This window comes from Diaphorina citri, unplaced genomic scaffold, assembly GCF_000475195.1.
Source record: "Diaphorina citri unplaced genomic scaffold, Diaci psyllid genome assembly version 1.1 scaffold635, whole genome shotgun sequence".
Classification (NCBI taxonomy): domain Eukaryota; kingdom Metazoa; phylum Arthropoda; class Insecta; order Hemiptera; family Psyllidae; genus Diaphorina; species Diaphorina citri.
In genome coordinates this window covers 124,601-139,315 of record NW_007378068.1, presented here as the reverse complement: position 1 = coordinate 139,315, position 14,715 = coordinate 124,601, and the positions used below count along the sequence as shown (strand labels likewise).

The 14,715-nt window shown below is 40.1% G+C and overlaps 1 protein-coding gene across 1 annotated transcript in view; it reads right to left on the bottom strand.

Annotated features, from left to right (window-relative positions):
• LOC103510713 (neurexin-2) overlaps positions 1-14,715 on the bottom strand; it is a 52,590-nt gene that overhangs the window by 14,774 nt on the left and 23,101 nt on the right. The window contains exons 4-7 of the mRNA XM_026824702.1: positions 8,849-9,066; positions 8,129-8,257; positions 7,091-7,289; positions 6,473-6,631 (exon numbers count right to left, since the gene is read on the bottom strand). Coding sequence (XP_026680503.1) covers positions 6,473-6,631; positions 7,091-7,289; positions 8,129-8,257; positions 8,849-9,066 — 705 coding nt within the window. The remainder of the gene's footprint in view (positions 1-6,472; positions 6,632-7,090; positions 7,290-8,128; positions 8,258-8,848; positions 9,067-14,715) is intronic.

The following is a 14,715-nucleotide window of genomic DNA, read 5'->3' as shown; positions in this document are numbered from 1 at the left end:
AGTATATGCTGGTAGATTGGAATGCTTGTAGTGTGGGAAGTGCCACGTAGGTCTGTCTAGACCGGAATGTTATGGCGTGATGAACGAACCGCTGCTCACGAGGTGCGAAGTGACCTGTGGTCCGAATCAGTGGTGTCTCGTTTGGACCTGGAAAGAAAATTAGGTGAGAAACAACCAATAAAATTTATTGACGTCCAAAGTTTGGATTGCCAAAACGACACAGCATACTTCTGAGAAAACATAGAATCGTTTTTATTTCGTAGCAATGGAACAACTGCTACATAAGACGCTTGTGGCCTGTGTCTGACGCTTTGGATGTAAACTTTGATAAGAGCCAATAAGAAATAGAATATGGGGCACTTTAGTCTGGATGGGGGACTCTAAACAGGGAGGATGTCAGCCTGAAATTTCCCGTTGCTTAAGAAATAGCAAAGGTTGAGTGCGAAGGGCATCCACTCGTAAATTTTTTGTAGCTAAATCCAAATGTCAGCCCAAAGCAATCACCCTTTAGCTAGGGCTGATTGAGAGGCTGACGAAAAACGCCGACCGCGTCTGTACACGGGAATAGGTGAAGAAAACGAAGAATATTTTCCATCTACCGAGTTTAGAATAAGAAGGTGAAAAGTGAAAAAAATAAATAAATAAAAATAAAGATGTGGGTCTACAAATTTTCATCAATTTTACCTATTGATGAAAAAAATGTATCTTAAAATTAAATTGATCCCAAGGGCAAGGAAAACCTTGGGATCCCCCAAGGGCAACAAATTAGAGTGTTCTTGAAAGCATGTGATGTGTTCCGATCCACTCGACTCACCTTATCTTTGTCCCCGACTTTGATCGTCACGACCAGTCGTCCGTTAATGATCGCAGCCTGGAGTCGATCCGGCGACTCCTCGCTTGACGTGCTGAATAGGAAACCATTGGGTCGAGCGGTGCGAAATCGGAGTACTATATCTTCTACCTGTGATTGAACTTCGTGGGGCATTGTTATCAGAGTGTACTGGGAACCGTTATAACTAACGCTCAGGTCATCTGAAACGAAAAGAATCAGTTGAAGTCATTTGATTTGAATTATTATTATTATTTCAAGAGGTTTGACAGGGGCAACTGTAATTGCTAAGGTCTTATCGTCCCGAAATCAAAGAGAGAAGGAAGACAGAATAGGAGAAACCCAGCCGTTCCGACAGACAACCATATCTGTTAAGGATAAAATCCGCCCCGCGCGGAAATCCGCGATCTAGCGCGAGCGCTTACAAGGCAGACGCTCTACCCTACAAGCTAACTAGACTGACTAAATATAAGCGAACTAACCTTCAAGCGAACTAACCTTCAAGCGAACTAACCTTCAAGCGAACTAACCTTCAAGCGAACTAACCTTCAAGCGAACTAACCTTCAAGCGAACTAACCTTCAAGCGAACTAACCTTCAAGCGAACTAACCTTCAAGCGAACTAACCTTCAAGCGAACTAACCTTCAAGCGAACTAACCTTCAAGCGAACTAACCTTCAAGCGAACTAACCTTCAAGCGAACTAACCTTCAAGCGAACTAACCTTCAAGCGAACTAACCTTCAAGCGAACTAACCTTCAAGCGAACTAACCTTCAAGCGAACTAACCTTCAAGCGAACTAACCTTCAAGCGAACTAACCTTCAAGCGAACTAACCTTCAAGCGAACTAACCTTCAAGCGAACTAACCTTCAAGCGAACTAACCTTCAAGCGAACTAACCTTCAAGCGAACTAACCTTCAAGCGAACTAACCTTCAAGCGAACTAACCTTCAAGCGAACTAGCGCTTACAAGGCAGACGCTCTACCCTACAAGCGAACTAGGCTGGCTAAATATTAGGAGAAAGCTTAACCGTTTCGAGGGACCTAAACGAAAGGAGCTTGTCCATGTGAATACTGTAACACATTCTGTCCAGAACTTATTCCAGGATACCTCAGGGCTCAGGGTAAAAAAGGAACGATAAGACAAATGATGAAGGAGTTCCACAACAAAACCAGGAACTAGAGTTTAGAGGAACTAGAGAAAGAGACAAACGTAAATGCAGATAATGCAAAAGTTAAACGTACACAAAGTTATACGAATAACAAACCAGAAGGTAAAAAATAAATAGAGAGAGAGAGAAAGAGAAGGAAGGAAACAAACATAAAAAAATAGCAAATAAAAGAAACAAAAAAACTAATTCGACAATTTTATGATACAAACATAAATAGCTTATGAAGAAGGACAACAAGAAGAAGGAGAAATAGGAGGAGGAAAAGAAGAAGAAGAGGAAAAAGAAGAAGAAAAAGAATAAGGAAGAAGATAAAATGTCATAATGCACTTAGGTAAAGAGCTTAATCAAGGTTCTTCATTTCATGTTGCATTCAAAACATGGGGAAAGGTAGGTTAGGTAATCAGGAAAAATATTATTCCAAGAGAAATGTGCATCCTATGTACCTACATAGGTACGTACATAGACTATGTACCTACGTACATGGACTACATACATACATACCTACTTGCATCATCATATTTATAGGGTGGTCGACATGATAATCTGTCAAGGTTGGTTATACAAGGATGGATGGAATAGGGGGTTCTTTTTGTAATGACAGGTACAAGTAGGTACCTATATTACGAATATAAAACCACCTAGTCTTACTTTTTGGTAGTTTTGAACCAGCTTTTGTGTTCGTGTCGACCCAGTATGAGATTATGGAAAAAGGGAGAGAAGGAGGAGGAGGAGGAGAAAAAATTAGGGGGTTCTTTTTGTAATGACAGGTACAAGTAGGTACCTATATTACGAATATGAACCCACCTAAGGTACGTAAGTCTAACTTTTTGGTACCTAGTTTTGAACCAGCTTTTGTGTTCGTGTCGACCCAGTATGAGATTATGGAAAAAGGGAGAGGAGGAGGAGGAGGAAAAAAGAGGAGGAGGAGAAGAAGGAGAAAAATTTATTATTTTCATTGGTATTCTCAACATTTACAAATTTGACAGCCAGGTAAGAGCATTTGTATGTTTTACTAGGGATCATAATATATGTAGATCATACATAGCTCACTCAAACTCTACACATAAATGTACCTATGTTCCTCTGTATGAGTAATTTGCTGGGATGTTATCAGTAATTTACTGTCTAATTCAACTCTTCTCTATGAGATTGATATGATGGGTACCAGTGCAGTCTGATGAGATTTTCTAAAGGGGAAGCTGTAAACCCGTCACACAGGAGAAAGCCAGCCGTTCCGAGAACGAACATTACCTATCTGTTCAGGATAAAATCCACTCCGGGCAGGAATCGAACTCACGGCCTAGCGCTTACAAGTTACAAGGCAGACGCGCTACCAACCAAGCTAACTAGGCTGGCTAACCGCAGTTTTAATTTAGTAGCAATGAGGCCTAGCGCTTACAAGTTACAAGGCAGACGCGCTACCAACCAAGCTAACTAGGCTGGCTAACCGCAGTTTTAATTTAGTAGCAATGAAACAACTGTCATATTGTCATTAGATACTAAGTTAAAAAATGCTAAAAAAATATATATATATAATATATAAAAAAAGATAATGTAGACCGTGCTGAATATAGATTGATCTTATTCGTTAGGTTTCTACTTTTCTACACCTAAATTTGTGAGCATTTTAGGCATGTTTTTGAAGAGCCACCACCCTTTTGAATCAAGGTGGAAAATGCTGAAACTTGAAGTAGCTCATTTTTACTTTCAGTAGGTAAAGTACTCTTCTTAACAAGAACAAAAATCATTTACCTTCCACTCTACGCAGTTTGGTCACCTCTATCTAATCGCCCTTTACTTGACCGTTCATTGAACGGAGCGTGACCTGATCGTATGGTGGCTACCGGACCACCGGCTTTATCCTGTGACACAAAATAGAAAATATGTATCTATACAAGGGATGAAACTCTCGCTTCTTCATTTCTTTCCATTTTTTCCCCTTTTCCCCCTCCACTTTCCCCCTATTCTTTACCTTGACTCACTTCTTTATCTAATAATTTTTTCCCCGCCTTTATCAAATAATGTTCTTCTTTCATTAGCAGCTTTTTATACCCCGACAATAATAATAGATAATTATGTAGGTATAGACACATAAAATATATATGTATATTTTCTATGTACAGTACATATACATAGATACAAGATATTGTGTACAAAGGTAGCTATGCACCACCCACCTATAGGTATCTTTTTACAGTGTTGGGATAAAACTGACAAAAGCCCCTTCCTGTTTCCCGTCCTTTGCATCTATCTTTTTCTTCTTCTTCCTCTCTCCTCTAAATTCCTTTGTTTTCTTCTTTTTCTTCCTATGCCGCTTTATCTTCCTCTTTTCTCCACTCTCCTTTTTCTTCTCCTGTCTTCCTTCTCTCTTCGATTTCGGGACGATAAGACCATAGCAGTTACAGTTCCCTCTGTCAAACCTCTTTTAAAAAAAAAAACATAGAATTCGAGACTGTATTGGCAGATTGACACTGCGCAAATTGAGTCAACGGCAATATTGCCCAAAAAGAGGCACATCAAAATTGTCACCAGTCAGATTTTTTACGAGTTTGAATGCACCAATTTCCCACAAAACACTGAAAATAAGGACCGTTGAGCGTGGTGTGTTATTTGATTGATAACCTACTTACTTACTTTCTTTTCGTATCCGGCACCAATTTCCCACAAAACATTGAAAATAAGCACCGTTGAGCGTGGTGTGTTATTAGATGGATAACCTACTTACTTACTTACTTACTTTTCGTATCCGATTGCTTGTTATTTCTAGATGCAGCGTCGCGTCGTGACTTCGTGAGGATAACCGAACATCTGAGCAGTTAGTCAAATCCTAGTGAATAAGGCGGCGACTCATATGCCCTTAGGATCGACGAGTTAAGTTGAAAAGATTGCCCCTCACAAACATAAAACTCCCAGGTCTAGAACCCGCTGTCCGTTGAGTACCAGTCCTGCTATGACACCGCTGAACGGTCGCTCTATCCGTTGCTTGGAGCGGTTCCATTTGCCACCGATCTGAATGTTGCCTACACTGTTGAACACGGAGAGCTGATTGCCTGGAGAGGAGAGAAGGATTGATTTATATTACAAATTAGACTGAATGACCAAGAAAGAACCAGATTGGTAAACTCGAAATTACAAATCGGTCTAGAGTTTCTTTGACGGGAGAAATAGGAATGTAAACCGCTTATTGCGCCGAAAAAGAATCTCTGACCAATAGAATAAGGCGGCGACTCATATGCCCTTAGGATCGACGAGTTAAGTTGAAAAGATTGCCCCTCACAAAAGAAGATGATGAAGAGGAAAAAAAACTTACCAAGTTGCAAGGCAGAGTTCCAGGCAAGGTCCAAGTATCGCTCCCTGTTGAACTCAAACTTCTGAATGGATCCGATGAAGTTGGGAATGGAGTTGGTCATCTGAATCTCCTCCTCAGCGTGCACAAAGCTGCCCAGGTGCAAGTTGTGATACTGCAACACGCCTTGCTTCCCTAGCGACACTTCCACTGGAAACAGAGAGGGGCAAAGGCTTTTTGTGAACTCAAACTTCTGAATGGATCCGATGAAGTTGGGAATGGAGTTGGTCATCTGAATCTCCTCCTCAGCGTGCACGAAGCTGCCCAGGTGCAAGTTGTGATACTGCAACACGCCTTGCTTCCCTAGCGACACTTCCACTGGAAACAGAGAAGAGCAAAGGCTTTTAAAACATCAGGGTCATACGGTACATGTCGCATAGATTTGACATACATATTCACAATCTGTACCACACATGAGTTTCAGGGGTTTCAACTTGATTAAGGTTAAACCATTGGAGAAATATGATTGGCTCACTCAGATTTGACATATTTACGGTCCGAGCCACATGAGTATCAACTTGTTTAAGTGGAACGATTAAAGGCAATATGATTGGTTTAAAAGTTCAAAATCAACCAATTAGATTCCTGATTCCAATAGACCCAGTTTAAACTCGGAATGTAGTGTCCGTAACTAATTCAGCTTTTCGGCCAACTGCAAGTTTCTAATAATGCTATTTTTAGTGAAAAAGGCTGATGAAGTTACCTACTTCTTTAACAAATTCCGTTCCGTTACAAATTCCACCCATGTAAATAAGTCAAGAATAGAACACCCGAAGAAACCTAAAGAGTATAATAATTTGATAGCACAAAAACCGCATTTCTCAGAAGAAGAAAAATTTCTAGGAACCGAGTTTGATGAAAAAGAGACCAAGAGGGAGAAATGAAGAAAGAGAGAGAGAGAGAAAAGTCTTACTACGTGCATGACTTCCGAATTCAGAAAAAGTGGGACGCAGAAAGAAAATTGGAAGACATGGAAAAAAAAAAAAAAAAAGGGTTGGGGTTTTCCCAAAGGCTTAATTTTTAAAAAAAAAAAAACCCAAAAAAAAAAAAAAAAAAAAAAAGAAAAAGGCTCATGCCATGGTTATAAATTGCTCATTCCATGCTCCTAGCTCAACTTATTGTCTCACCTAAACACCCAGGCGTGGTCAGTGAGCTCGGTATGAGTGGGTCCGTAGTGAGGTCCGGAGCATTGCCGTTGATTTCCAGACTCGCTAGACAGCCTTCAAACCCATGCCTGGCATGTAGATCTTTGGGTAGAGTGAGGTAGACCTCCTTGGGGATGCCACCTGTGAAACGAGACAGCATTGTGATTAGTTGAATGGTTACTGTTTTGGCTGGCCACAGGTCACTCTCTATCAGGTAGACCTGATCAGGTGTCAGGTCTGCCTGATACTCCTGATAGTGAGTGGCTGGCCTTACAGTTTGGTTATGCAGGGTTTATTCGCACCAACAGTCAACTTGGTACAGTCTACAGTACCTAGTTGGGTTGTTCTTGATCTATACAGTACCTAGTTGGGTTGTACCCTGCAAGTTCTTGATCTATCTTTTGCAGAAAAAAAATATCGAAGTCGTTCTCAAAGCTTCTGTTCCAATTTTGAACACCAGTCGGGTGTGGAACTTTGACGTTTTTCGAGTATTAGCCCTTTATGTACTAGTGTGACGTACAAGTCATTGGCGTAAAAGGTTATGCCTTGAACGACAACGAGTCCTGGAAGGAAATATGATAGGAAATGAACTATACTCACCAATATAAAACAGACTAGTCAAATCCAAAGTGGCGGCCATAGACGACGTGGCAGCCGTCGCAATGACGTCATCAACACTCAACGAATGCACGTTCGGGTAAGGTCGGGTGATGGAGATAGCGTGCCACTTGTTGTCGTTAATACTCGTGCGTGCATAGTCCTTGATGCGCACTGGTCCATCGCCCAAATTGATGATCAACTGGAAGGAAGAGCAAACAAGACTGGGTGAAGAGCAGGAATCGATGAAAGTTGGACAACCCAACAGTCTTCAATGGGTTGATGGAACGAAGAACCAACAAGACTTGGTGAGGAGCAGGATAGCAGGGATATTTTCAAGATTGACAACCCAACAGTCCTCGAGGGGTTGAGAAATTTCTCACGAACTCTTTCAGACTTACGTAACTAAAACTCTTTTTGAACTCAGAACTACATAGGTTTTATCGCTGCGAAGGCGTTCGTTTCCCTTTTGACTTGAAATGGAACTTGCAGACGCGTGTCTGCAAGTCACAGATGAACTTTGTGTAGTTCGATTTGCACATGGATGTTTTTGGGGGTCAAGTTGTTCGTCATTGGGGTAGGATAAGATTCTTTAGTAACCTACCAATTACGAAGTAGATGCTTAGCTTTAAGTCCGGCGCACGTTGAAGAGTAGTCGCCTGCAAAACGAAACCTATGAAAATGACAGGCGACTACGCGCTATTAAAAGTCGCGCTTCTACGATTTAAATGTCGCCGGGAATCGAACCCGGGACCTCCGGTGTGCAAGCCTATTGGGATACCCACTCGGCCACGGAGGCTGCTCTATAGGTAACGATTTAAATGTGAGACGGACCTTAAATAACGTCTTATGGTGAAGATTTTATCCTTCGCGGATCGAATTTTACATGAGGGACTTTACGTAACGACAAAGAAGCCTCGTGAAACCCCTTATTAACTTTTTAAGTTGCGATTATACTGAATCAAAGAGTCTGACGATAAAATGAAAGACAGTCTGACGATACGATTTTGTACGAATAGGCAAATTCGTACGAGTACTTACGACTAAATTCATGTACTTACTCTTAACATGTGGCAGATGATCCAGCTGTATGAGTAGATTCATAACGCGTCGTGTATATTTCAGTGAATGCCATAGGTTGTCATGCAGGTTATGCCCGGAGTGTATTGTCTGTAAGATACAAGAATAGAAAGTTTTACGTAATGGCAGTAGTCTGGCAGGGGGACTCTAAACAGGGGGATACCAGTTCAGTCCTTTGGATGTAAACTTTGATAAGAGCTAATAAGAAATAGAATATGGGGCACTTTATTCTGGATGGGGGACTCTAAACAGGGAGGATGCCAGCCTGAAATTTCCCTTTGCTAAAGAAATAGCAAAGGTTGAATGTGAAGGGCATCCACTCGTAAATTTTTTGTAGCTAAATCCAAATGTCAGCCCAAAGCAATTACCCTTAAGCTAGGGCTGATTGAGAGGGCTGACGAAAAACGCCGACCGCGTCTGTACACGGGAAAAGGTGAAGAAAACGAAGAATATTGTCCATCTACCGAGTTTAGAATAAGAAGGTGAAAAGCGAAAAAAATAAATAAATAAAAATAAAGATGTGGGTCTACAAATTTTCATCAATTTTACCTATTGATGAAAAAAAATGTATCTTCAAATTAAATTGATCCCAAGGGCAAGGAAAACCTTGGGATCCCCCAAGGGCAACAAATTAGAGTGTTCCTGAAGGCATGTGATGTGGTTCCGATCCACTCGACTCACCTTATCTTTGTCCCCGACTTTGATCGTCACGACCAGTCGTCCGTTGATGATCGCAGCCTGGAGTCGATCCGGTGACTCCTCGCTTGACGTGCTGAATAGGAAACCATTGGGTCGAGCGGTGCGAAATCGGAGTACTATATCTTCAACTTGAGACTGTACTTCGTGGGGCATGGTAATCAGAGTGTACTGAGAACCGTTGTAACTAACACTCAGGTCATCTGAAACGAGAAGAATTCGTTGTTATTTCCTTATTTGAGAGATGTTTTTTGTTTGTTATTGTTGTTGTTTTTTCGTAAGAGGTTTGACAGAGGCAACTGTAATTGCTAAGGTCTTATCGTCCCGAAATAGAAAAGAGAAGGAAGACAGAATAGGAGAAAACCAGCCGTTCCGATAGACAACCATATCTGTTAAGGATAAAATCCGCACCGGACGGAAATCCGCGATCTAGCGCGAGCGCTTACAAGGCAGACGTGCTAACCTTCAAGCGAACTAACCTTCAAGCGTACTAACCTTCAACTGAACTAACCTTCAAGCGAACTAACCTTCAAGCGAACTAACCTTCAACTGAACTAACCTTCAAGCGAACTAACCTTCAAGCGAACTAACCTTCAAGCGAACTAACCTTCAAGCGAACTAACCTTCAAGTGAACTAACCTTCAAGCGAACTAACCTTCAAGCGAACTAGCGCTTACAAGGCAGACGTGCTAACCTTCAAGCGAACTAACCTTCAAGCGAACTAGCGCTTACAAGTTCGCATAGATTTGACATACATATTCACAATCTGTACCACACATGAGTTTCAGGGGTTTCAACTTGATTAAGGTTAAACCATTGGAGAAATATGATTGGCTCACTCAGATTTGACATATTTACGGTCGGAGCCACATGAGTATCAGCTTGTTTAAGTGGAACGATTAAAGCAATATGATTGGTTTAAAAGTTCAAAATCAACCAATTAGATTCCTGATTCCAATAGACCCAGTTTAAACTCGGAATGTAGTGTCCGTAAGAACTAACCTTCAAGCGAACTAACCTTCAAGCGAACTAACCTTCAAGCGAACTAACCTTCAAGCGAACTAGCGCTTACAAGGCAGACGCTCTACCCTACAAGCGAACTAGGCTGGCTAAATATTAGGAGAAAGCTTAACCGTTTCGAGGGACCTAAACGAAAGGAGCTTGTCCATGTGAATACTGTAACACATTCTGTCCAGAACTTATTCCAGGATACCTCAGGGCTCAGGGTAAAAAAGGAACGATAAGACAAATGATGAAGGAGTTCCACAACAAAACCAGGAACTAGAGTTTAGAGGAACTAGACAGATGAAGGAGATTCCAGGATACCTCAGGGCTCAGGGTAAAAAAGGAACGATAAGACAAATGATGAAGGAGTTCCACAACAAAACCGTAACTAATTCAGCTTTTCGGCCAACTGCAAGTTTCTAATAATGCTATTTTTAGTGAAAAAGGCTGATGAAGTTACCTACTTCTTTAACAAATTCCGTTCCGTTACAAATTCCACCCATGTAAATAAGTCAAGAATAGAACACCCGAAGAAACCTAAAGAGTATAATAATTTGATAGCACAAAAACCGCATTTCTCAGAAGAAGAAAAATTTCTAGGAACCGAGTTTGATGAAAAAGAGACCAAGAGGGAGAAATGAAGAAAGAGAGAGAGAGAGAAAAGTCTTACTACGTGCATGACTTCCGAATATGATTGGTTTAAAAGTTCAAAATCAACCAATTAGATTCCTGATTCCAATAGACCCAGTTTAAACTCGGAATGTAGTGTCCGTAACTAATTCAGCTTTTCGGCCAACTGCAAGTTTCTAATAATGCTATTTTTAGTGAAAAAGGCTGATGAAGTGACTTCTTTAACAAATTCCGTTCCGTTACAAATTCCACCAATGTAAATAAGTCAAGAATAGAACACTCGAAGAAACCTAAAGAGTATAATAATTTGATAACACAAAAACCGCATTTCTCAGAAGAAGAAAAATTTCTAGGAACCGAGTTTGATGAAAAAGAGACCAAGAGGGAGAAAGAAAGAGAGAGAGAAAGGAAGAGAGAGAGAGAGAGAGAAAAGTCTTACTATGTGCATGACTTCCAAATTCAGAAAAAGTGGGACGCAGAAAGAAAATTGCCCTTCTTAACCCATTATGGGATGGGTAACAGTTCGCTCATTATGTGAAGGCTGAAAGAAGGGACATAAATTCAACCCTTAAAAATGTAAAATGTATAAAACGTTCCACGAGTACTTCAAGAAAAAGCTAGAAAAAAAGAAAACGAACAAACATTTGAAGTACGATTTCATTACCCCTGGAGTACCTAATTTGTCCTAATCAACACGGTATTCCAGGATACCTCAGGGCTCAGGGTAAAAAAGGAACGATAAGACAAATGATGAAGGAGTTCCACAACAAAACCAGGAACTAGAGAAAGAGACAAACGTAAATGCAGATAATGCAAAAGTTAAACGTACACAAAGTTATACGAATAACAAACCAGAAGGTAAAAAATAAATAGAGAGAGAGAGAAAGAGAAGGAAGGAAACAAACATAATAAGACAAATGATGAAGGAGTTCCACAACAAAACCAGGAACTAGAGTTTAGAGGAACTAGAGAAAGAGACAAACGTAAATGCAGATAGTGCAAAAGTTAAACGTACCTACACAAAGTTACGAATAACAAACCAGAAGGTAAAAAAATTAATAGAGAGAGAGAGAGAAAGAGAAGGAAGGAAACAAACAGAACTAGAGAAAGAGACAAACGTAAATGCAGATAATGCAAAAGTTAAACGTACACAAAGTTACGAATAACAAACCAGAAGGTAAAAAATAAATAGAGAGAGAGAAAGAGAAGGAAGGAAACAAACATAAAAAATAGCAAATAAAAGAAACAAAAAAACTAATTCGACAAATTTATGATACAAACATAAATAGCTTATGAAGAAGGACAACAAGAAGAAGGAGAAATAGGAGGAGGAAAAGAAGAAGAAGAGGAAAAAGAAGAAGAAAAAGAATAAGGAAGAAGATAAAATGTCATAATGCACTTAGGTAAAGAGCTTAATCAAGGTTCTTCATTTCATGTTGCATTCAAAACATGGGGAAAGGTAGGTTAGGTAATCAGGAAAAATATTATTCCAAGAGAAATGTGCATCCTATGTACCTACATATGTAGGTACGTACATAGACTATGTACCTACATTGACCATGCTCAAAACATGGGGAAAGGTAGGTTAGGTAATCAGGAAAAATATTATTCCAAGAGAAATGTGCATCCTATGTACCTACATAGGTACGTATACATAGACTATGTACCTACGTACATGGACTATTCCAAGAGAAATGTGCATCCTATGTACCTACATAGGTACGTACATAGACTATGTACCTACGTACATGGACTACATACATACATACATACATACCTACTTGCATCATCATATTTATAGGGTGGTCGACATGATATACAGGGATGGATGGAATAGGGGGTTCTTTTTGTAATGACAGGTACAAGTAGGTACCTATATTACGAATATGAACCCACCTAAGGTACGTAAGTCTAACTTTTTGGTAGTTTTGAACCAGCTTTTGTGTTCGTGTCAACCCAGTATGAGATTATGGAAAAAGGGAGAGGAGGAGGAGGAAAAAAGAGGAGGAGGAGAAGAAGGAGAAAAATTTATTATCTTCATTGGTATTCTCAACATTTACAAATTTGACAGCCAGGTAAGAGCATTTGTATGTTTTACTAGGGATCATAATATATGTAGATCATACATAGCTCACTCAAACTCTACACATAAATGTACCTATGTTCCTCTGTATGAGTAATTTGCTGGGATGTTATCAGTAATTTACTGTCTAATTTAACTCTTCTCTATGAGATTGATATGATGGGTACCAGTGCAGTTTGGTGAGATTTTCTGAAGGGGAAGCTGTAAACCAGGAGAAAGCCAGCCGTTCCGAGAACGAACATTATCTGTTCAGGATAAAATGCACTCCGGACAGGAATCGAACTCACGGCCTAGCGCTTACAAGTTACAAGGCAGACGCGCTACCAACCAAGCTAACTAGGCTGGCTAACCGCAGTTTTAATTTCGTAGCAATGAAACAACTGTCATATTGTCATTAGATACTAAGTTAAATGTTAAAATTGCCAGCCTAGTTAGGTAGCTTAGTTCTCTCTCTCTCTCCCTCTCTCTCTCTCTCTCTCTCTCTCTCTCTCTCTCTCTCTCTCTCTCTCTCTCTCTCTCTCTCTATCCTGTCTCTGTCTATTCTTCAAATTTAAAATTTCATAAGAAAGGTGAGTGGAAAGGAAGGGAGAAGACGAAAGGAAGAAGATAAAATGTCATAATGCACTTAGGTAAAGAGCTTAATCAAGGTTCTTCATTTCATGTTGCATTCAAAACATGGGGAAATGGTAGGTTAGATAATCAGGAAAAATATTATTCCAAGAGAAATGTGCATCCTATGTACCTACATAGACCATATTATACCTACGTACATGGACTACATACATACATACCTACTTGCATCATCATATTTATAGGGTGGTCGACATGATAATCTGTCAAGGTTGGTTATACAGGGATGGATGGAATAGGGGGTTCTTTTTGTAATGACAGGTACAAGTAGGTACCTATATTACGAATATGAACCCACCTAAGGTAGGTACGTAAGTCTAGAGAAGACGAAGAAGGAGGAAAACAAAGGTAATCAAATTTGAAAATGTACATTTCGTACTCTCATATTGAAGGAAGATGAGGAGGAGGGGAAGAAGAAGAAGAAGAAAAGAGAAGGAGAAAAAAAAATTGAATGAGGAGATAAAAGAGCAGGTGGAGGAGGAGGAAAGGAAGAGGAGGAAAGTACAAGGGAACTCCCAGAAATGTCAGGAGGAGGAGGAAGAGAAGGATAAGGAGGAAGAGAAGGAGGAGGAGGAGGAAGAGAAGGAGAAGGAGGAAGAAAAGGAGGAGGAGGAAGAGAAGGAGAAGGAGGAGGAAGAGAAGGAGGAGGAAGAAGAAAAGGAGGAGGAGGAAGAGAAGGAGAAGGAGGAGGAGGAAGAGAAGGAGAAGGAGGAAGAGAAGGAGGAGGAAGAAGAGGAGGAGAAGGAGGAACAGTAGAAAGAGGAAGGAGAAGAAGAAGAAGAAGAAAAATAAGAAGAAGAAGAAGAAGAAGAAGAAGAAGAAGAAGAAGAAGAAGAAGAAGAAGAAGAAGAATAGGAACAAGAAGAATAAAAGGAAAAAGAAAAGGAACAAGAAGAAGATGGATAAGGGATGAGATAGAATGGATAGGATATAAATGGAGCTGAAAGTTTCCATCCATGACAGGCATCAGAGTATATCTCGTAACTTTGTGCTGAGGAGAAAGTAATTATTATAGCTTCATTTACTCCATTGGCATTTCAAAGTTCTGATATTATTCTCTCCCGGAGGTAGAAAAAGGAATGAACTATTTGTTGCGAATCTGATAAAAAATTAATAACAACAGCAGTATTATGTAGATGTTATTAAAATAATAATACCTACCTATATAGTATTATGTAGAAACATTTTAAATGAACTTGGCATTTTTGTCGAAGCTCATTTTCTATCTTGACTTGGATCTCAATTTGTATTAATGCCGTGAACTATTAGAGTATGCAATATGCAATGATTAGTGGAACATTAGTGGAGGTCTCACATTGCCTGCTTAGTGGAGACGTCAGATTTACTACCGAATTTAGAAAACTTGTACCTAGGAATCCTAGGATTCTTTCTCTTCATTTCTTGGTATGATATCACATTCTTTTTCTTATTTCCCTCCTCCTTCTTACCTTATCCAGCCCTTTCTTCTTTCAATTTCTTACTCCTCTCTTCCCCCTTCCTAAGC